Source organism: Podarcis raffonei, chromosome 3 (assembly GCF_027172205.1).
Source record: "Podarcis raffonei isolate rPodRaf1 chromosome 3, rPodRaf1.pri, whole genome shotgun sequence".
NCBI classification, from domain to species: domain Eukaryota; kingdom Metazoa; phylum Chordata; class Lepidosauria; order Squamata; family Lacertidae; genus Podarcis; species Podarcis raffonei.
In genome coordinates this window covers 21,034,439-21,058,741 of record NC_070604.1, presented here as the reverse complement: position 1 = coordinate 21,058,741, position 24,303 = coordinate 21,034,439, and the positions used below count along the sequence as shown (strand labels likewise).

The 24,303-nt window shown below is 41.4% G+C and overlaps 1 protein-coding gene across 19 annotated transcripts in view; it reads right to left on the bottom strand.

Annotated features, from left to right (window-relative positions):
• The window catches only part of MYT1L (myelin transcription factor 1 like), a 284,247-nt gene that overhangs the window by 87,406 nt on the left and 172,538 nt on the right, over positions 1 to 24,303 (bottom strand). For 14 of the 19 annotated variants that reach the window (XM_053380764.1, XM_053380763.1, XM_053380761.1 and 11 more), the window contains 2 exons: positions 5,099 to 5,472; positions 1,407 to 1,502 (listed from right to left, as the gene is read on the bottom strand). In XM_053380764.1, coding sequence (XP_053236739.1) covers positions 1,407 to 1,502; positions 5,099 to 5,472 — 470 coding nt within the window. The remainder of the gene's footprint in view (positions 1 to 1,406; positions 1,503 to 5,098; positions 5,473 to 24,303) is intronic. The other 5 variants (XM_053380771.1, XM_053380772.1, XM_053380776.1 and 2 more) reach the window with 1 other exon arrangement.

The following is a 24,303-nucleotide window of genomic DNA, read 5'->3' as shown; positions in this document are numbered from 1 at the left end:
AAGTTGCTAAATATTTTCCCCAGTCCTATAATACCAGGACTCTCGGGTATCCAATGAAACTGATGGGAAATTCACAGCAATCAAAATAAAGTACTTCTTTACCAGATGCAGATGCTGGGAACATCTGACCCTCCAGATGTTGCTGCAATGTCTGTCATCCCCGACTATTGAGCAATGCTGACTGGAGCTGATTAGAGTTAGCCCAGCAACATCTGGAGGCACATAGTCATCACAACTAGTAGTCACTGATAGAATTATTTTCCATTATTTTGCCAATCTCCTGAAAGCCACCTAAACTAATGCCCATCCACCCATCTTGTGGCAGAGAATTCCTGGCCTAGCTCAAGAAAAGGGATTCCTTGAGGTACAGCAGCTAGTCTTTGAAGGAGGAAAAAAAGACTGAGGTTCATCTACATGTAGCAATATTTGTTTAAATCAGTCAGCTGTCTCTTTCAAGATGCTTGCTATGGGGATACATGCATCCCTGCATCACTTATTTCTGCCATAATGTATTTGCAAGATAAATGTGAACACTGGGCAGTAATTCTGTATAGACAAAAGGGAACCAGGCAGTGTGCCCATTCTAAGTAATCTCCACCCTATCTCCATATGAAAGTTGATAAATCTCCTTCCTGTGAGCCTTACTGCTGCCTTACTGTTTTATGTAGGGGGGCAAGTTCATAATATTTTGATGGCGTATCCACAAAATGCTTATGGATAGTTTGTGCATACGAACAAGTTTTGATAAATCCTACCTTTGGATATATATGAACTGAAGGGAGGGGTAAGACTTTTAGGGTCATCAAAGAGCAACAATATACACATGTTTTTAAACAATGACAATAACAACAGCAAAAGAATAAGGGTGAATTGTTTTTGTACAAATGTAATGCATAATAGTGTTATTTTTCTAAGCTATGCCTGATTTGAAAACTAGAATAAAAAGCCACAACAAACATTCAACTTTAGTGACCTATTTTTTCATTTCCTTATTTTATATTAGAACCATGTCATAAGATTACATGATTATGCTGCGGTTGCACTGAAATCCCTTCATGTGCTACTTAGTTTCCCCCGCTAATATGATGAGTTATTCAGAATAAATAAAGTGGCACCCCTAGTGATAATATGCATCCTGTATCTCATTAAATATGTCACATTTTCACAATAATGTGAGTTGGGAGGGGCGGGGAAATATTAACGTGTGCAAGATTTATAAAGATCTGGGGGGAAAGTCTTCCAGATCTAAACCAGATCTAACCCACACCCCTTTAAGGAAACATAAATATAGATTTGTATAGCATAATTGTAAGAAATGGGTGAGTGTTTCCATCATTTGTATTGACTCTCCTGGGAGTTCTAGAATCAACCTGATTCTTCCTGACCCTAAGGGGTTTATGAAATACCTGGAGCACAAGCCATCTTGAATGTCTTCATATGATATAGGCTAAATGGTGCCTTGGAACATCTGTTCCTGGAGCTCCTCCACCGGAGATTTCTTTCTATAATAGAAAAGCTTTGTGAAACAGTCTTTGGGAACCATCTACCACCTGATGTGATCTCCTCTCAGAAGGAGGAGAAACAGGTCACTTAAGTTTGGCCTCACAAATTAAACGGGACATTAATACTAATTAAGCAATAACCACCACAGAGGACGGCAATCCTAGAAGAGTCCCCTCCCCCAAACAATGACTCATCCTGCCATGTTACATAGGATTTATGGGATAGGTGATTTCAAGGGGGTGGGGCTCATAATTTCTTTTGGGGTAAGGGGTGAGATTCAAAGGAAATTTGAAAGATTAGCCATTCTTTTAATGACTAGAGTAGAGCAGTTATGGCCTTTCGAGGGTGTAACAGAACTTTTTGAAGACAAGGTATATATCCAATAAAGGAGACTCAATATACTTAATGATATACTGAAGAAGGTCTTTAAACTGTTGAAAAGGAATTTTAGGGGTACATCTTATTGCTGAGGTGGAAGTCTTTGGTTCTCTTTAATTGGTATTTTGAGATTTGTAAGAGTGTTGCTTTAGTATGCTTTGTATATTTAATCAAAGACCAGGAGTGGAATTTCATAAGAGCCTAACTGCTTTTGAAATATTTATCTTATTTATATACCTCAGGATCTACGCTTCTAAAATCCTACAAAACCTTATGAAAATTCAGGTGCACTAATGTAAATCCATTGAAATTAGATTAATTTCTGTCAGAGAATGAACCTAGAAGGTCACAGAAATCAAGATCCCAAAGGACCAGGGCTTTTTTTCAGCCAGAAAATGCTGGAACTCAGTTCTGACACCTTTCAGATGGGCGCCATTGCCATTCTAAGAGAATGAGGGAGCTGTTCATGGTGAGCTCTGGCACATCTTTTTCTATAAAAATAGCACTGCAAAAGACTGTGCCCAGAATGCTCAAGTACCTTCCAAAACGTCTCAGGCCTCTTTCCAGAACATAACCCTCTTTGCTCCTTGTTCCCAAAATTAGGGGAAATTGTCACTCTGGAGCAGCCACTGATGTTTCAGGAAATAAGGCAAGCCTCAGTAAGCACGCAGAAGGGCTTAACTGCACACATAGGGCTTCTTTGACTTATTATTTCTTATAGGAGTCTGTTTATTTGGCTATAACCCCTTTGGTGGAACTTTAAGCAAAGGAAGACTGTAACATTATCCAGAATGGAATGTGTTAACTCCCTTGATCTTAGGGTCTGAGAAAAAGCTTGTGCTAATGAGTTGAGGCTTTCTCAAAGCACAATCTCAAATATTCACCCTAAGGGAGCTCAAGTTGCCCGTGCTGTCAACAGGAGAAAAAAAATGATATCTTAGTGCTGGCAGAGAGGTAAGACACCTAGTCTCTTAACTATGGTTTAGAGACTGAGAGTCCGCCACACTGTCTCTTCTCTCTCTTGTGCTAATTATCTCTACCCTTGTTGGTCTTAACCACCTTCAGTGCTAAGCAAGACCCACTAGTCAGATCTGAATGTTGCTTCAGCCCTAACCAGAATGAAAACCAGTTGGTGGTGGGAATAAACCAGTGAAAACCAGTGGGTGGTGGGAATAAACCTATACAATTCCACAAAACCCAATCTCACTCTCTTAACCATGCTTGACAAATCTGGAGTGTTATGTCTATATCGACACAGACTTGAATTTAGGGGGTGAAATACATTTCTCCGGACCTGCTTCGTTAATACACCATCTTAAATTAAACTAGCAAACCCTTCACATTTCTTCAAGAAACAAAAGTTTGTGTTATATTCGGTTATTTGTTTCATGATACCTCTGTGCACTAACAAGCAACAAGTGTCTTGTCTGGTTATATGCGAAGTTTCAAAGAACACAGTGATATAATTATATTTCTATAGTACTATATAAACCCCTTTCCTGCATTTCTACCTTTGTCAAGCCAAAGGTTATTTCTTATGACTAGAGGCAGTGTACTCCTCTATCATTATACACTCCAGTTCCTGTTTCTAATAGGAACTAGCTGTGCACAAAACAAATACCCAAAAAGCAGTAACAGTTATTGGCTACTGATTCAGGTCACTTGACCATGTAGCTGTGTAGGGAATCAGTAATAGTGTGTTCCATAATATATCAGTAGCAATCAATTTATTTCACAAGGTTGTCTAAATTCTAAGTAAGTTTGTTTATTCTCATTATTTTGGATAGCATAGATGCATTCTTTGCTATCAAACAGTCTAATCCTATGCATGTATACTCAGAAATAAGCTACATTTCTATCCAATAGTGCTTACTCACTAATAATTATGCATAGTTCCAAATTATTATAAGGTTTGTTGTCCTCCATAAATTCTCCTGTCTGTACAATTGGTCTTCTTAACTTAGTTGTAATTAATGATTACAAACCTTCCTTTTGTTCAAATTCCAAATTAGCAGAATATGAAAAGATGCTTTGTCCCTAAATTGCTCTCTTGCAAAACTTGCATGTTTTCCTTCTCTGAGAATTTGGTAGAATTCAGAAAAGGAACCATATGAGGCACACCTTTCCAGTCTCTTTTAAATGAGTACTTTTAAGCCACTTTCTACTTCTTACCTAAGATAATTCTGAAACAGAAATCAGACAACTTTCATACCTGGCTCCTAAGAGGAATCCAGCTGAGGACTGCTAAAACTTATTATTAAAAAAAGAGAATCTTTTTCTTATATTCTTATTGATTGATGATTAGAAATGTGATTCTACCCAATCAAAAACATCTTCCCTGGAAATGGGAACAAAATACTTTTTAGATGGTTCATTATTATTATTTTTATTATTACTGTGTGAATATTCATTCTCATGGCATTAAGGTATGATCTGATTACTGTAGGAACTACTGAAGTTAAAAAACTGGAAACTAGTGTTTAAAATAACACCAATTATTTTAAGAGTCCACAGAACTTGAACAAATGCCTTTGGTTTAATTGTATTAGTAATATATTAACTGGACGTCCAATGAGTGTCTCCTAACTTGTTGAATGGTGTATACATATAATCCTTTTAACAGGGATACCTATGTAAATCTGCCAGTCTCCATAGTTTTAATAAAATCAGCTAAAGTACACAACATCCAAGTCTCAAAGAACCAAAGTAGGTACCACTTGTTCCTTGCCTAAAAAAAGGTGTAGTTTCAATTTTTTGAAAGGGAAGATGCCCATATTGCATTGCCAAGAACACCTGCAAACATGTGGCCATATCTATATGAGAAGCAAACGATTACTATGAAGGAGACAAGTACAGCAAACAAACATGGAATTTTCCCGACACAGATATGTGCAAACATAACCATTTGCTTCCCTAGTTCTTTGGCTGGTCTCATGGCATCAATACAGCCACACTTCTCTGCAAGAATTTTGGGCATGCAGGAGTCTAAGCTACACATTTCAAAAATGGGACTGCTAGCTGTTTCAAGAGCTATTTGTAGAACGGTCATCTGAAAATGATTGTTAAGAGAATACAGTGAGGACATTTGTCAGCATGTAGCACAGAGACAGAAGCAGAGTGACTAGTATTAGCCTTAAAGAAAGATGCACTACTAAATCCCATAATACCACGCTGGAAGATTAACCCAAAATGTGTATGGTGTTTATCTATGCATTACCACTTTCTTCTTCCTCTTCTTCCTCTTCTTCCTCCTCCTCCTCCTCTTCATCGTCCTCTGCTTCGTCTGCTTCCTCTTCCTCCTCCTCTTCTTCCTCCTCCTCCTCTTCAACCTCCTCCTCATCCCGGTCTACTTCTTCATCCTCCTCCTCCTCGTCATCATCAACTTGCTCCTCATTATCATCAGAATATTCCTCTTCCTCCTCCTCTTCTTCCTCTTCCTTATCATCCATTTCCTCAGTTCCATCTGTTTCATAGCATTCATCTACTGAAGAGTTGTCCGTTTTAACTACAAATGATTTTCTTTTAGGAGCCGGTTCTTGGGGTTGCTTCTCTTGCGTCTTTCTTTTTTTTGCCAAAGGACAGCCGTAAACACTGTTCAGGAAAACAAACACACGTTATTGCACCGTCTGCCAGACCACCTGTGAGCATATGATCAAAGGGGGAGGGGACCTGTTTTGATGCAATTGGTTGTTTAAATGCTAGTTCTCCCAACATAAACCTTTGCTTTAAAGATGGCTACAAGAGAGAGATGTGGAAATATTACAAGCTGTCACTAATGAGCTTACAAAAGTGACTATTGAAATTCTTATTCCATTAAGTCATAAAATAATAGCGTTGTAAGGAAGCTGAGAAGTAATCAAGTCCAATCCCTTGCTGATGAAGGAAACCCATTCCTGCCGCATCCCTGAAAGAGACTATCCATCTTCTGCTTTATCAAATGAATGAGACTATACCGGCCTTAAAATTCTGAACTGTGCACTTTTCAAGTATTAAGTCATATTCTGGTTTATAGAAACACAGAGCTGAAGTCTGATGAAAGCAGAAGAGAGTGGTACCATTACTTCTTCTGATCTAGATGTCATACATCTACTGGTGTAACCCAGAATTACACTATCCTTTAAAACTGCCACAGTGCACAGGTGACTCGTGTTTAGCTCATGGTCTACTAAAACCCTGATATCACTGTCAAATGTACTGCTCTCCAGCCAGGAGCCATCCATTGTATATTTTGGCATCTGCTGTTTCCTGTCTAAATGCAGAACTTCACATTTATCTCTGCTGGTGTTCGTTTTGTTAGTTTGGGCCCAGTTCTTCGTTCTGCCAAGATAACATTGGATCCTGTTTCTGTCTCTGAAGGTATACGCTGCTCTACTCAATTTGGTGACATCTGCAAATCTGAAGAGCATCCTCTCCACTCCAAGTCAGTTAATGAAGATGTTAAACAACACTGGGCCCGGGAAAGAACCCTGAGGCAACCCCACTTTGTCATTATTCACCAGGCTGATGTTGCTTTTCACTAGGATCAACAGCAGAAATGGATGTCACCCCCAGTGTCCTTGCCTCGCTTTCCCAATAATTAACTAATACTGCAGTCGCCAACAAGCTTGCTCTCAAAATAGTTATCCAGGTGATTTCTGAAAAAAGAAGTCGTATTCCAGCTAGCAAATTCTAAACAGAGGGAACCAAAATGTATACCGTAGAGCTGGGGAGGGGGAATCCAACCAAGCTTCTGTATAAAGGCAGTAGTGCAGTATTAACAGCTATTAACATCTCAGCAAACTATGACATCAAATCTAAGTCAGGTTCAGCCGGTTTTAAAAATTGTCTCTTAGCCAATAAGCCAGTGGCATTATCATCCCTGAACTGTAAATAGCAGCCAAATAAATATTTTACACACCATCGGTCTGGATCTTACAGACTAAAGTTGTTACTGTGGGGGCCCCCCCCAAAAAAACCCCACACATCAATACCTTGGGTGGGATTCAACTAACCAGTCCAGCTAGCAGAAGGGCTTCAATTACTGCAATTACTCCTCCCATGTGCCTATCAAAATTGGCTGGGGTGTTTGTTGAGGGAACACCTACCCACCGAAAAAAGTTTGTGGTGGGAAGATTTTTCTGTCTGGTAAGCAAAAAAGCCCCCATAGATTCCCTTCACAGAACTAAAAATTCCCGGAGATTTGTGGGAAGAGGGATAGACAGTTACTTAGGAAATGTAGCTCTGTGAAGAGACTGGGGGGTTACCCCAGAAGCCTCTGCCCCTTTAACAAATTGCATTTCCCAGCATTCTTTGGGGGACAGCCATGACTGTCGAAAGTGGTATGATACTGCTTTAAATGTATAGTGTGGATGGGGAATTAGTTCTTTATAAAAATGAATCCCTGGCTCCATATTTCATTAACATGTTCATTTGGAGATTTATGGAATGCTGTCGATTTGACTAATTAAAAACCTCTCACAAACTGTCCAGTCAGTCTTATTTTAAAGGTATCTCCTTACATTTCCAGTGATGACCAATAATTTGTTCAGCCCCACTGTTACACTGAGCAAGATCGTAGTTACATTAACATTAGTGGTTTTGTACAATTAATTTCTCTGAATTATTCGGTACAAATAATGAAAAGAGGGTGAGATTCATAAATAAATACCTAAAAGAAGTGAATAAAAAAGTTCACTAAAGTGAGAAAGGATAGGAGGTGAGAAAGAAAGAAAGAAGAAACCAACACAGTTATTATCTGCAATTGGCTGAACAGGAGGCACCCAGTAAAATGTTATAAACGAATATATTTCATTTTTTCATGTCTTTATGCAAATACATACAAAAAACAGAGTCTAAAACACCATCTAGAGTCTAAAACACCATCTAAAACTAGAAAAAGAATACCGATACCCATCACCCAAAATACATTAAGCATTATATCTATCTATCTAGCTGGGACAGTTTGGATATTATTTGTTTACATCATTTATATACAGCTTTGCCAAACATTTTAAAATGACTTCTTTTTTTCCCATTTGGCTCTGTCCTAATGTCAGGACTGGCTGCATTTTGCATGTTAACTTTTCCATTACCAATAAAAGCTACACCTGTCTGTACCAGACCCCTTTGCTAATTCTGTCCAAATATTTCCAAAGTTGTGATATAAGCATTTGTGCTGCAGCTAGCAGATGTTGGATCAGAGTTGTATCATGGACAGCATTCATTCATTCATTCGGTCCACCCCAGGCAACCAGCAGACCCAATGATGATGGCAATTCCTCAAAACTCAGTGACTGGTAGACAGGTCCACCATGAGTGGAAATATGAGCCTTTACAGCACCAATACTGAGAAGGGAACTCTGGATTTATACAGAAAGGTCTGATCAGAGTAAGGTGCCATCTAGTTAGTGCTTTTAAAGTGGCTTCCTGTATATGAGCTAAAACAGAATGAAAAGAAAAATCCGACCAAATTTTTTTCCAGCTTCTCAAATCAAGTTTAGTATGTAAATCATCCTCCCAGTAAAGGTCAATGTTGCTTGAAAAACCATTTCCCAAAATGTCTGAGGTCTGCAACACCTTCACCACACATGGAAAAAGTCTGCTTTGTTTTTGGCACAGTGCCAACCCTTTACTGTTTTCAACTTTATAAAGTGTTAAATGCACTGATATTTTTATACAGTTCTCTCTTAATACTAAGTTCACTGAGTTAGGGTCCTGAAAGGGAGATGCTGTGGGTGAAGGGAGTTTTAGTCCAACAATATCTGGAGGGCCACGTGCTCCCACGATTGCACCAGTGGTTCCTGCGGGCATTGCCTATTGACCTCTTAGGCTTCATGCATCCAGAAAGGATTTCTGGTACGTAACTACCATGTGACAGCTAGAGATCAAGAGAACTGGAAATGACTGTGTAATGGGGAGGTATGTGTGTAGAATTTGAACGGTTTAGAAATGAGTCAAGCCATTTGCAGGCCCAGGCACAGTGGAGCTGCAGACAATGGTACCAAAGCATGATATAGTTGCAATAAACACAGGACCGCCAATGGGGATTTAAACAGGCCACAACTTTATTGATTACAGATGTTAGCAGGGTTTGGTGAAGGCACTGGGCATGTATCTTGAATCATCTAGCCCATCTGCTGCTTGATTATTTTGGCAGGGTTAATCAAGCTTAGGGATCACCCTATGACGTACATCAGACTGGGGCGACTCTCCTCCAATATCACCATTTGGGGGTGCTATGGCCCATTAGCCCCCACCTGCGTTTCTGGATGGAAGCACCTCTCCCTGTACCCTTTTAAGGGGATACCCTCATCCCTTGGACCTCCCATCCACTTAGAGTAAGGATCCAACCCAGTGCTTCATCCGCCATAAACTTGTGGCAATTGCTATGACGTAGGAAACTCTTCAGAAAGGGTCAATGAGTCTGAAGGCAAATTCCTCCCTGGCCCCAAATACAGCGACTGAAGATTTCCATAGCAAGGTGCTCTGCACTGCCTTCCCACTTAACCTTGGGCAGCCCATCCATATAGGGAGGGTGAGTAGGAATCGGTGACGAATGAGGCTGAATGTGACTAGCTTTTATAGCCAGGGAAGAAGTCCCCCCCCGGTCCACTCCCAAACCACACCCCCTAGCTCACCCACGATTGGCTGTGATCGTGGGTGATGCCCCAGCCATCTGTGTGGCCAGAAGAGGAAGTGCCGAAGACAGAACGCAACCCCTGACCCACCACAGCTGTGCTGGAGCTCAGCCACTGCTCCTCACCAGCTGACTTGATTCAAACCATGCGTGGTTCATCACCAGTGCTTTGCATTCCCACAGCTACAGGTATGGCCCCAAGGACAGTTTGTAGATTTATTGCCATGTTAGTTTTGATAATAATGGCAGTACTCTTGCAAATGGCTTCACACTGTGCAAACATTGTGTGGGACTTTATGTACGTATTAATCAAGGAAGGATAAGTGTTCTAAAACCCTAGGAAGAGCTGGGTTGCAGAATGGCCCTGCAGGTAAGCGGCTTTCATGCTACAAACATGGGTGTGTTACTAGTAAGAGTATTCTTTAAAATAATGTGAGAAGAGGCGTTGAATGTTTCACTGTCTGTGGACAGACTGGGTTCTTCACTCATGTACTGATAGCAAAACAACCACCCAATGCTACACTTCACATTTTTCCTCTGTTATCTCTGTGCAGTAAATTACCACATGTGAAGTTGTTCCATTTTTTAAAAAAAAACTAGGATTCCGAAGATAAGCAATCATAAAAATAGTTATGGCCTGCCAACTCACTAACGGCTGGAAGACTGAAGAACTGGATCTTAATAAACAAAAAACCCAAACTTTGCTGTTCATTGGGCAAAAATGACACATGCAGTGCTACTGATGAACTTAATGATCAGGACCAAGCAGATAGGTGAAGCAGAAAATCAAATTAATTCTGGCAGTCATTTAAAAATTAAATGGGATGCAGAGCACAAGAAAGGCGGGGGGACAAGTTTATACTGAAAGCAGTGTTGGCCACATGTATACGTGAAACAGCATATGCACAGCGGGAGCTCAAAAGGTCCTTTTCTTCAGAAAAGAATATGCTTAAGAAATATATTTTCAGCATTTACAATGGAATTACAATGGGCGCAACAAACATTTTAATAGCGTGAAAGAAGTTGAAATTTTAAAATGGCACCATCTGGAACTGTGAATGTTCTCATGTTAAAAATCTGCTCAAGAGGGCAGCATTCAGATGAAATTTCTTCATATAGGGTTTGCACCCACCTGCTTTTCCCATGTATTCAGAAGACTCACCCAGACTCCAGAGCACCACCAAGAGCACCTCTGTCTTGTCTGCACTAAGTTTAAATTAGTTAGTGCTCAGAAAAGCACAACAAACCCTCTTCTTTCTCTTTCCTGCTCATTCTGCTTTCTCAGCGCACGGTATTTAATAAACTCTATGGCAACATTATCTATACCCATAGCGATATGCAGAAAAATATTATATTCTTAATGAAATAATACATAATTTCTATGTTATATTTTAATAATGTATTTTAAAATGATGCCTTAAGCCCTTCATGAGCACTGAATTAAAACAGCACTGACAGTATCGTTTATTAATAATAATAATAATTAAGGATACCTTGTAAGAAAAAGGGCATTTAAGATATGGAACCCACTTCCCAAACAGGTAGCTCTAAATCTTTTACTGCTATTAATTTTCCACATCATTAATTTACTATTATTTCTAAGTTGTTGTCCACATGTTCCCATTGGTTTTATATGTCAGCCACTCTTCTGTGTGACTCAAGGTTTTATTATGAAATGTTACATTTCCCAAGAAACCGCTTAATGTTGCAGCCCATCTCATCTCTTTTCTTACTTTCCCTGGCTTTTGCCTGTTTACCACCTGGCTCTCTGCTTGATCTCCCTCCTCAGTTTCACGCTCCCTCACCCTGCCTTGATGTCCTCCCTTCAATCCACCCACTCTTACTCTCTCATCTTCCCTCTCTCCTTCATAGCAGGCTCCCATCCTACTATCCACCCAACATTCTCTCTCAGAGGCTTCTACCCAACCGCGCTCTGTCTCTCCTGCCACATCTTTCACTCCCATTTTCCTTTATGTGTATTGATCCATTGGTTCCTGTTTCCCCTTCTCTTTTCAGTGGCTGGGACTCATACCCACTGTCTGCCCTGTCCTGCCTTTATCCTTGCGGGGCTGGGTAGCGCTGCATCCTCAGAGCACTCTCCCCACAAAGTCACTTCTGGTCAGACCACCAGCACCTCAATTTACCAGAGAGGATGCCTCTTTGTCCTCTCCTCACACACTATTTGACAGTCAGAGCAAAAGAGGAACATGCATTGAAAGAACAGGGAAATAATGCATGAGTGTTTGGCGTAACTATGGGTGGAAGATCAAGACTTTATGCCTGAACAGGAATATGATGTGCATAAAGATACAGTAATGATATAATGTCCATTTAACATAATTCTAAACTAGCATAATTCTAGCCTTGCACGGTCTACAAAAACTGAACTACAAAATTCACTGTCGTTTAATGGCATTGGAAGTACAGGTCTACTACAGTGGTACCTCAGGTTAAGTACTTAATTCGTTCCAGAGGTCCGTTCTTAACCTGAAACTGTTCTTAACCTGAAGCACCACTTTAGCTAATGGGGCCTCCCACCAGTGGCGTAGCGTGGGGTGTGCAAGGGGACCCGGCCGCAACATCTGGGGGGGCACGCTCGCACTCGCAGCTGCTAAAATCCACAGGTTAGGGGGTGCAAATTACTTGCCTTGCCCCGGGTGCTGACAACCCACGCTACGCCACTGCCTCCCGCTGCAACCGCCACGCGATTTCTGTTATCATCCTGAAGCAAAGTTCTTAACCCGAGGTAATATTTCTGGGTTAGCGGAATCTGTAACCTGAAGCGTATGTAACCTGAAGCGTATGTAACTTGAGGTGCCACTGTATACTATTTATTTGGGGAACAACATGGTATATTTATTGTAAAACTATTGTTGATGTGGAATCAGTGACGGATAACCATTCTAGTTATCCACTACTAATTCCGAATCGACAAAAAATTTACAATAAATGCACAACATTGTCCCCCAAATTAATTTTATTCAAGGCTAAGCAAAGACACACTTTTATTCATATATTTGGAAAAAAACAACAAGAAAATTATATGAAGAAACCTTCCTGTAATGCAAAGGTGTGAACACTATAAGGCAACAACTTAAATTACTATATAAAAAAAGTGGGGCGGGGGGGGGAACAGTAAGGAAGAAAACTGCAGCTAAATCAGGGACACAAGATTCTCACATCCAACTCAAAGTATAATACATTGTTCTGTCTCTTACATGGTTGGTTAGGAATCATTCAAGTGTGTAATATTCTGAATTGTAGTTAGAGGATTGAGATGTTATACATTCCTGATTTCAGAGGAAAAAAGGGATTGTAGCTTTTCTTACCACAGGAGGAGAAAGTTATTTTCAAGCAACTTAGAAGAGGCAGTACCTTAGCATTCTATAGTGCCATCAGCTACAATCTGGTTCTTTAAAAATATGAAGTTTTATTGGCGTACGTTTAACAAACATTATGATGAACTGTAGGTTCAGTTTGCATTTCCTTTTTCTTTCTTACTCAGTAGCTTTGTAATATAACCACTCTTTCTTAATGCAAAACACCTGTTTGCATGTAAGTTGGGGGCAAACATTAATTGTGTGCCGGGGTTCCAACTTGAATAAAAATTGGGGGGAGGGGGGAGGTTAAGTCTGCCTCACATACAAGATGTGGCAGGCACATACACCATTTGAATGGCAACGCCCATCAACTTTGGTGGGGGACGGGGCTGCTGAGGAGGAGGCTGATCCGGCATCCCGGAAGTGTGTTGCAGCTGCTACCGCCCCTTTGGCAGTAGTGGGCAGTGCCTTACTTGGAGGTTCTACTGCCTTTGTGGATTTTGCCACCTGAGGTGAGCACTTCACCTTGCGTCATGGATGGGCTGGCCCTGCCCCACAGCCTGCTGCAATGGAGGTTTGAATGGCAGCCTAAGTCTACTTTTACAGATGATATATTTTTTATAAACAACAACAACACAAAAAACCCCAAACCACAACCTTGACTGAATATGTGGATATTTTTCCTCACAGGATAGGATGAATGAGAAAGATTTCAAAGTGTACCTTAAGAGAGCTATGAAGTGATTTGTAGTGATAATAATATGCCCTGGAAGCTTGCATTGCTTCCTGCAGACAAACAGTAAAAAAAAGCCAATAATCAGAACCGGGGCTAAAATTAGCAAATAGCAGAATTCAGGTCAAACAGATGTGTCCCGACAACCAGCAATTATTCCCAGAATAGTGCCAAGTCTTACTGAAATCTTGCTATTACAGTTAATCTTATTTGTTTGAATGTGCTCCTTTTATGGTTCTGCTATTAGCAGTCTGTATTCTCATGACATCTTATTTAAAACCCTGTTCGTACCAAGTTACAAGGTTGTACCGAATGCAGTACTCATGCAGTGGGAATTCCTGGTGCCCACCTCCTCATTCCAGACACCTGTGGCATTGAAAAGCCTTTTTGGAGTGCTAAGAGACCCTCAACAAATGCCTAGAGTGTGGGGACAGGAAGCTATAGTGGGAGGAGCTTTCAATGTACTCTTGCCCAAGAACTGAGACTTTCTACAGAGGCCCTTCTCACTGTCCCTTCAGGTATCCATCAGGAGACAGTGCATGGGGGCAGCTTTTCTGTGGTGGCCCCCTTCTGCTGGAACCCCCTCCCCCAAGAGTTCTTTACAAGTCTTTCACTGCTTCAAACCTTTCTTTTGGAAAGCTTCTTCAGCTTTTGCTAAACTATGGTTTAGATGCCTGAACATGGCTGATGTCTCTCAATGGAACCCAACACATAAGGTTACTGTGAGAGCAGGAATAGAGAACCCCACGTATATCACCCTGAGCTACTTGGAGGAAATGTGGATTGCATACGTAGTGTCGTGGACTAGCTGGATTCAGAGGAAACGTGGGAGGCAGTCGTTGGGGCAGGGGAAGAAGGGGGTGTGGGGATTAGTGGTGGGATGACGATGTGTGGTCAGAGGGAGAAGACTGGGAGGAGGAGGTGTCGGAAGCTGAAGAGGCTGTGGCAGAAGGCAGTGCAGAATTAGGGGCAGGAGAGGAGGGGGGCAGGAGAGAGATTGAACTTGCTTGAACCAGCTCCCCTTCCCCCGGACTCCTGGAACACACAGAGAAATGAGAAAGGGCAGAGCAACAAGAGGGAGGACAGTGGAGCCTTAGGCTGCCCGGGAAAGGAATTAGGCTAGGGGAAGAGCCTTAAATGGTAGGAAGACAGGGACCTTCAGTCCTTGCAACTGCGTCATTGGGGCAAGACCTACTGGTAAGGGGTTGCTGTGACCACTAGGACTGAGCTGTTTCGTTTTTGATTTTTAATAAAGAGTTAACTTCACTGACATCAGGTACTTTATTGTTTTATTGCTGACCTACGCCTGGTTCCAGCTCCTGATATGTAATAATTATTAGATAGTGAAGAGAGTTTTTATCATCCTAGAAAATAAACCACTGTTATTTATGGGAAAGACATGCAAACTGTAGACATGAGAGTGTGTTGCATAGTTCTTTTAGGGAAAGAAATGTGGTTCAAAACAGAAATCTCATCACTAAAATAAATAATTCAAAAATAAAATAAAATGAAGAGTTGGTCCAAAATTGATCCGTGCCACTGCCAACAGAAAGTATTCTACTATTGGGATACGGATTAAGTTATTATGTGCAGAAGTAAATAGCCACACTGAATTGGTTGTGCTAAACCCAGTCGTAGTAATGACTAGCTCTTCACAGTGCTGTTCATTTAGACACCTCAAAATATTTTACAGATGAGGGCGACTGTCTAGTGTCTCTGTTTTACAGATGCTGAAAATGGAAGGCAGAGAGAGAATGAGAGAGAGAGAGAGAGAGAGAGAGAGAGAGAGAGAGAGAATGACTTACTCAACATATGAAGATTGCCTTGGTATCCCTCTTAGAGCCACTTTAAGAAGTTGCTCTCACACTATCTGTTTCTATCAGCAAAGTGAGCACATTATGCTATCAGCCAAGCCAGCCATTCTTTTAAAAAAGAAGAAATCTGCTGTAGGTAAGAGGACAAATCTATATGGATATTTGCAGAAGCCTCTTGAGAAAATTATCTTACAGGGTACTGCTGCTTCTTTTTCTTCCCTTTCCTGCAGCACACACTGAGCCCTCATTTATTTGGTGGCTGTTACAGCAACACATCCCCTCCGGTCACCCCCTTGTAAACCTTCCCACATCAGACAATGTGGTGGCAAGCAAAGCACTGATGGAGGAGCATGTGCCCAACACCTGCTGTTCGAAAGAAAACAAGTTACCATCATGGAAACACCTAGTTCATGCCAGAGACTTCTGTGCAGATCCTACAGCCCAAATCTGCTCTCACTGTCATGGCACAGATGGACCATTCAGCACCTTCTGACACCATCCTTCTGACACATCTTTCCTTCTCTATCCTGCTCAGTTTTGCACTAAAACGCACAGGGGCTATTCTTCAGTTCCTCCTAGCTGTGAATTTCTAAATGTTTGAAAGAAAAATTCTTTCACCAGCCCACCCGCCTTCTCTTTATTTACACACTCTGATGTGGAAGCCTTGTCTCCAAATTCAGGAGTAGGCAGCAATTACTCACTGGTGAAGGAAAGGCAATTTGCACACCCTCAGAGGCACCATCTTCCTATTTCACAGCACAATATTCCAGGACCCTCCAGTTCACGTAGCAGGGCTGGGAAAGACCTCTGCTAGTTCACCGCCAGTTCATCAGAGACAATATGCACTAGGCGGATCAATAGTTTGGCTCCATAAGTATAAGGCAACTTTTATGTCCTTCATGTCTTCCAGAGCTTACTTCTGAAATTCCAAACAGGTTTGAAATGAAATATCTGATGCATTGTCCCTAATTGCAAATTAAGAGCCAATCTTAGAGATGTACACTTACTTCCTTCTTCCATGGAGCAAGATTTAATTTCCACTTAGTACAATAGAACTTATTCCCAAGTAAGCAGGTTCTGGGTTGCAACCTCAGAGCTGCATGCATGCCAGTAAAACCATGATTTGCAAACCTACTTGAAACCATGGCCAGCATTCAGTAATTATATTGGTTCAAATACAGCCATGAACAGAAAAGGAAGGATTTCTCTCTATATAAAGGAAAGAAAGAAGGAAGATAAAGGAGTGCATGTTCTGAGGATTGCCCTCAATTTGCAATAATAATAATAAATAATAATAATAATAATAATAATAATAATAATAATAATAATAAATAATGCATGATGCCAGTGAAGTAGATAAATAGGTACCGCTCTGGCGGGAAGGTAAACAGCATTTCCGTGCGCTGCTCTGGTTCACCAGAAGTGGCTTAGTCATGCTGGCCACATGAACCGGAAGCTGTATGCCGGCTCCCTCGACCAATAAAGCGAGATGAGTGCTGCAAGCCCAGAGTTGTCTGTGACTGGACTTAACAGTCAGGGGTCCCTTTAACTTTAGTGTAACATCTGCACCAGGTTTAAGCCTTAAGCTAAGATCAGTGGACCCAACAAAAGCTGATGAATTCATCAGTTTTACCTAGGCATGCCAATATCCTTTCCTAATTTAAGCTTACTCCTGGAATCTGGTGCAACCACAGCTGTAATGTTGGGTCTTGCCAAGAAGAAAGCAAATTTGCATTTTTAAAACGTTATCCCATTTGGGAAATGGCCACTGCCATGTGTGATGACTGAATTGGAAGCCATATTAAAATATAGGAGGAAGGGTTTGCATTTTCTTCATCCCACACAATGATTATCTAACAATTACACCACAGCAGGTGGAGCCAACTTGCCTAGACCATTATCTCCATAGCATCATAGTTAAGCCAGCCTTAATCAAGTTACCTCTTGCGAGAAATCAAGGTCACGAAAACCTGTAGCAAAAGAAACGGCAATTTGCCAGCCTACATGGCAAAGGTAATAGAACTGCATATGAAAGATCAAAAACATCCACTGCCATACAAAGCCACAGACCTGGATTTTTGGTGAATGTTTTACACTCTGGTGTATACTTCTTCAGTAATGCATCATGGATTCTGATAAAAAATATACTGCTGTTCTACTGAGAAGGAAGCCAGTAACAGACTTCAGATATATTATGGATTCTCTGTCAGTACGTTTATTTATTGTTTGCTGTGTTTCATTTGAAAATCCTTTCGCTTAGGACTGAAAGTCAGTTGGGGGGAAAACACACCTAACAGCATTTAGCTAAATACTGGAGCATGAATGTGTGTGCAAATGATTGATTGATTGATTGATTGATTGATTGAATTTATATACCGCCCTATACCCGGAGGTCTCATGCATGTGTTATATACTACACAGCACACACATGATTTTTTGCAAGAATTTCTACATTACTTGTCAGAATTTCTTTGGAACCTTTTTTTCTTTTAATAACAAAACTTGTATTGTGACCTACATGAGAAATTTGAACTGTGGTCCAATGCAAGGTGCCATTTTAACTTCGGGGACATACTTATATGTCTTCCCTTATACGATTCGTTATTTTTCATGTAGTGCAAACAGAGAGTAGGAGAAGCACAGAGAGAAGAGGGACTTATGCCTGTTTTAACTTCGGGGACATACTTATATGTCTTCCCTTATACGATTCGTTATTTTTCATGTAGTGCAAACAGAGAGTAGGAGAAGCACAGAGAGAAGAGGGACTTCTGCCTGTTTTGTCCAAATGGAGCATGATCTTTGAATAGTGCACCACCAAATCCTTCTTTGAAATTAATGTTAAAATATGTATGCCCTGACTCCTGATTTATTATATCATTGACAAATAGTAAAGAGGACAGGCACGTCGTAAAGTTTATGGATGGAGTGATGGCATGCACAATAATGTCTCGTAAAGAATAACAGGGAGGGGGAGTTATTTATTCTTGTGGATTCAAGAACGTACAGATAGACTGTCTGCGTGCACAGAATTTTTCATAAATATCCCACAGTGCACCCCATTGTACAGCCGCCATACATTAATTAGAGCGTTCAGCAGACACTGCAATGTGTTACACTCACCCAAGTGAATCTTCATTTTTCACATGCAGGGCCTTACTAATTAAAATCAGCTTTGCAATTAAATGTGGAAAATTGTGTTAAACTTTCAAGCATGGTTTTAAGGATTGAGGGGGGAGAGCCAGGGGAAGGAAGCAATGTATTTATTTTTAGGGTGTTTTATTTTGTTGCAAATGAATTTTTTCCATCAATATAAGAGCCAGCAAAAAGGGACGTGTGAGGATTTCTCCTCCCGCCGCCACCCCCGTATTATAGATGCTCCTCTCTGTTGCAAGTTGCAATGCTCCACTATCTCTCTGCCAGTACCTGGCTCGGTTCCAATGCTTTTAGTGAGTGCTATCTGTCAAGGCATGAATAATACAGCCCCTAGGCTGTCGGCAGAATCCAAATGAGGCATACATCAGGAAGCAAGCACTCGACTTTAGCTCCAGAACATGCTCCTGTGAAGACAGGCAATTATTCACCCACGGCTGCAGCCATGGCAATCAAACTGGTGGGTGAAAAGGTATAAGAAACATGGGGGGGGGGATTGAAGAAGAAAAAGAAATATGGCACAACGAGCGGAGGAAACTCAATAATTTTCTAATAAGGGAAGGTTTTCTAATAAGAGAGAGAGATTGGAGTCCTTTCATTTTTTTTAAAGTCTGGATCTGAACTGTTTGTCTAAGACTTCAGAGGATGCTAAAGCAAGCCTAGTTGTTTTGTTTTTAAAAAGTGCACAGAAAGGTAATGCTAAACAGGCAAGTATTTACTTTTTAAAATAAATTTTCCAGTTTCCATTTTAAAAAATAGGGGATAAAAAGGAAGAAAGAGATAAGGACCCAAGTATTGTAATAATGTTCAGTATTAAATGGACTATTAACAAGGGGGGTATTGACTAAGGGGCTACAAGCGGAAGGCATCCCATTCCTGCAATCATGGGGGTAGTAACTTCACACATAGGTTCCCCCCCCTTAGGACTTTAGCAGGTGACCAAGGTGGAAGGGAAGGGTGGGGAGAGAGATGGAGTTTTATTTTTAGCTCTATGCTTGGATTCAGGACTAGCAGCTCAATAACCTGTTCCTTTGTTAACGGGGTGGAGGTGAGACTCCAACCTTTGCTGTGGACAGATGGCTTTTTGCCACCTTTTAATTATTGGGTTAAACGTGATTAAATAATAGGTAAACACTGTGCATAGTGAACACTTAGAAAGCACTGCAAATAACAAGGCCAGTGGAAGTGATGGTATTCCAGCTGAACTATTTAAAATTTTAAAAGATGATGCTGTTAAGGTGCTACACTCAATATGTCAGCAAGTTTGGAAAACTCAGCAGTTGCCAGAAGATTGGAGAAGATCAGTCTACATCCCAATCCCAAAGAAGGGCAGTGCCAAAGAGTGCTCCAACTACCGCACAATTGCACTCATTTCACACACTAGCAAGGTTATGCTTAAAATTCTACAAGGAAGGCTCAAACAGTATGTGGACCGAGAACTCCCAGAAGTGCAAGCTGGATTTAGAAGAGGCAGAGGAACCAGAGACCAAATTGCAAACATGCGCTGGATTATGGAGAAAGCTAGAGAGTTCCAGAAAGACATCTACTTCTGCTTCATTGACTATGCAAAAGCCTTTGACTGTGTCGACCACGGCAAACTATGGCAAGTTCTTAAAGAAATGGGAGTGCCTGATCACCTCATCTGTCTCCTGAGAAATCTCTATGTGGGACAAGAAGCTACAGTTAGAACTGGATATGGAACAACTGATTGGTTCAAAATTGGAAAAGGAGTACGACAAGGCTGTATTTTGTCTCCCTGCTTATTTAACTTATATGCAGAATTCATCATGCGAAAGGCTGGGCTGGATGAATCCCTAGCCGGAATTAAGATTGCCGGAAGAAATATCAACAACCTCAGATATGCAGATGACACAACCTTGATGGCAGAAAGTGAGGAGGAATTAAAGAACCTTTTATCGAGGGTGAAAGAGGAGAGTGCAAAATATGGTCTGAAGCTCAACATCAAAAAAACGAAGATCATGGCCACTGGTCCCATCACCTCCTGGCAAATAGAAGGGGAAGAAATGGAGGCAGTGAGAGATTTTACTTTCTTGGGCTCCATGATCACTGCAGATGGTGACAGCAGTCACGAAATTAAAAGACGCCTGCTTCTTGGGAGAAGGGCAATGACAGGCCTAGACAGCATCTTGAGAAGTAGAAACATCACCTTGCCAACAAAGGTTCGTATAGTTAAAGCTATGGTTTTCCCAGTAGTGATGTATGGAAGTGAGAGCTGGACCATAAAGAAGGCTGATTGCCGAAGAATTGATGCTTTTGAATTATGGTGCTGGAGGAGACTCTTGAGAGTCCCATGGACTGCAAGAAGATCAAACCTCTCCATTCTGAAGGAAATCAGCCCTGAGTGCTCACTGGAAGGACAGATCGTGAAGCTGAGGCTCCAATACTTTGGCCACCTCATGAGAAGAGAAGACTCCCTGGAGAAGACCCTGATGTTGGGAAAGATGGAGGGCACAAGGAGAAGGGGGCGACAGAGGACGAGATGGTTGGATAGTGTTTTCGAGGTTACCAGCATGAGTTTGACCAAACTGCGGGAGGCAGTGGAGGACAGAGGTGCCTGGCGTTCTCTGGTCCATGGGGTCACGAAGAGTCGGACACGACTAAACGACTAAACAACAAAAGTGCATAGTGAGGTGGGGGCCACAAAGCCAAAGAAAAAACCATTCATGAAATGACAAGGGGAAGAGTAATGCTAGTGCTGGTGCTAGCCAGATTACTACTCTCCAATTTTTATTTTATTTTATTTTTTAAGGCTGCATATGCACTCTTGTCAGAGTGATCAACTGGGGAGGCCAAACTAGATGAAATACTAATTGCACGAATGCAATTGACATGCTTGTTTTTGTTATGTAAATAGAAGCCACAGGGAGACTGGGTGGGTGGGTGGGTGGGTGTTTAGTTTATATCTCCTTTCCCGCTGCCACAATTGGGGGGGGGGATTGCCTCTCCAAAACTGCTATTTGAATGGTAAAGGAAGCCCCCAAAGGCTATTTAGTTTAAAAGAAAAAGTAATATTTAACATTATATCCCCTATGGCCCACAATCCATTAAAAACAACAACAGAGTCCTCTCCTCCAAAACAAAAAAACAAACAGGCAGGTAAAATGTGTAAATCAGCAGTGATGTCACACGTACAGGTTTGAGTGCAATTTAAGGTGTTTTTCCTTTTTGGGTGATTCTTAAAGCTCCTGATCAAAGTGACCCAACTTTCCTGCTTGGCAGGGGGTTGGACTCGATGGCCCTTGTGGTCTATTCCAACTCTATGATTGTATGATCTTCCTTACCAAGTGAGCAGCAAGAGTATTTCAAAATGGAACCTGCAGATTTTCATTTTGTATTCTTATGTTGTGAACAACCCTGAGATCTACGGATGAAGGGCAGTATACAAATTTAATAAATAATTTAAAAATTCTTTAATGTGTTGTTATGTATTTTTACACACACACACACACACACACACACACACACACACACACACAATCTTGAGCATTATAACTGAGAGTGGAAATTAGGACACAAATTCTGCAAAATAAATAAAACAGGACCTTTCCAGGTTCAGATGTGGGTGTTTACAATGCCAGAGTAACATTTTGCTTTCATTTGTATCTGTGGTGCTTCTACCCCAATAGCTATGACATCACAATTCTGAGGCATGCATTTCCAATTCGCTAATACTGCATTCTGGGGGTTCTGTGCCGCCAGCATAACTAATAGCCTCATGAGTTCGTCTGATTCCATTTTAAACTATCGAAGTTAGTGGCTGTCACCACATCTTGATGCAGCGAATTCCTAAGTGATGTGTGAAAAATAAGTGCTTTCTTTGTCTGCCCTGGATGATTACAGGATCTAGCATAATCATGAGATTGGGAGAAAAGCAAGTGCCCTGAGTTTGTACTGTTGGCGGCGGGGGGGGGGGCAGAATCCCCTAAACTCCTGGGTGGCTAGGTCTTCCCCATAATTCCTGGATTTAGTCAAAATTGGGCTTAATCAAACTGTGCCAAACACTCCTGGATTCAGCTTATGTTAATGAGCCAGGCCTCTGGCACAGCTAGCTGAGTGTGGGTCACTGGAGGAACAGAGCTAATAATGGCTGAGACATTAACCCATCGGTGAAGGCTATACCAAATGAGCAAGGGTAGGGCCCCTCCTCCAGCTGGGTGTTGGTGGACAGAGACAAAAGGGTGTAGCATTTCGGTTTGGAGGATGTAAGTGAACAGGAACCAAGTGCCTGTTTTACAAGCTTGAGAGAGGGGCCAGAGAAGAAGGCGGACTGTCTATTTTGTGCTGCAGAGAGGGTCAGACGTGCTGTTTGGGGTCTCTTTGAATCTCAAGTTGCAGCAATGGAAGAAATAGAATCCTCTTGGGATGAGAATGCTCTGCACTCTCTCCGTCTAGCCTCAGGTTGCATATGTGTGTAAATAAACCATATATCATAAAGTCTGTGTTGTTCTCACTGTCCAAAAGGAAACACAAACTCTGCTGCCTTGTGGAACCTCACAGCCCATGGATATTGGGGTGGTGTAACAGGTAACTATAGTTTGTTCTTAGGTGAAAACTGATGCTCTTCCCTTCTTTCCTCCTCTTGTAGGTGAAGGAAGGAGGGCAAGGAAGGAGCTCATAACTCTGAGGCACATTTCCTGCCAGGTAAACCAAGTTGTAGATTAGGAGCGGGAAACCAGAGGCCGCTCCTGATGTTGCCAGACCATAACTCCCACTATTCCTGACCAATGGCCATGCTGGCTGGATCTGATTGGAGTTGGGAATTCTCAACAGCCTCTGGAAGGCCACAGGGTTAGATCATCACGAAGAAGCATCAGGTTCCATGCATGAGATTAAGCTTCCCAGTTCATTCTCTCAGGCACAAGGAAGGAGCATGCAAGCTGAGGAAGAGGAGCTGCTGACAAAAGGACACAGCAATTTACAAAGCCCCGATCCAATGAGATGTGCTGGAGGATGCAGACACACAGTATTTTGGGTACTGGGGTAAAGGTTGGAGAACTGAAGGAATTGAAATGGGCATGAACAGAAGGAACTGTTTCAGAAGCAGCAGTAATGTTCAGTTCAATTTAATATGGTCAACGCACCAATATTAAAGCATTACATATTCAGACACAATAGCAGCAATCTGCCCTATGTCTGTGAGTGTCTTTATTTTAACGCTGATCTTGGACTGAAGAAATTCAGCCAGCTATACTGCAGATACTAAAATTAATAATTACTGGGAGTCTGCTGGATGAACCAAAAACCACCTACCTGTTCAAATACTGCCTTCCAGTTGAAAGTCGTGAGCACAGTGTAAGCAAATGGCATTTGTAATAAAGAGGTGTCCCTTCACAGGAAAATAGAAGTGGAGCAAACTGAAAATCTGGGTACAAATGCTTTCGAATGCAAAACTGCAATATTGTTTCCATTCATCAGAAATTACACCATTTCCTGCCTCCACAAACGAACAATGCTATTCAAAACAAAGACGTATTTGCAATGTGGAGGGGGTGGGGAAACTCTTTTAAAAAATTATATAGCGAGTGTCAACTGAAAGCTTCCTTTCCAGTCCTATTAATAAGAGGTCTGTTCCATGGACATAACTGATAATTAGGGTGTTAAGAATTCACTAACAGCCAGAAATTTTTTTTGATACTTTTCCAAATTGTCTTGTGAAATGTCCTCAAATTTTCATTTAATTAACAGCTTCAAAATCCAGTCTGTTCATGTATTGACATAGCAGGATCATGTCAAGAAAGCAAAATAATAAAAAATACATCTGAAAGTGAA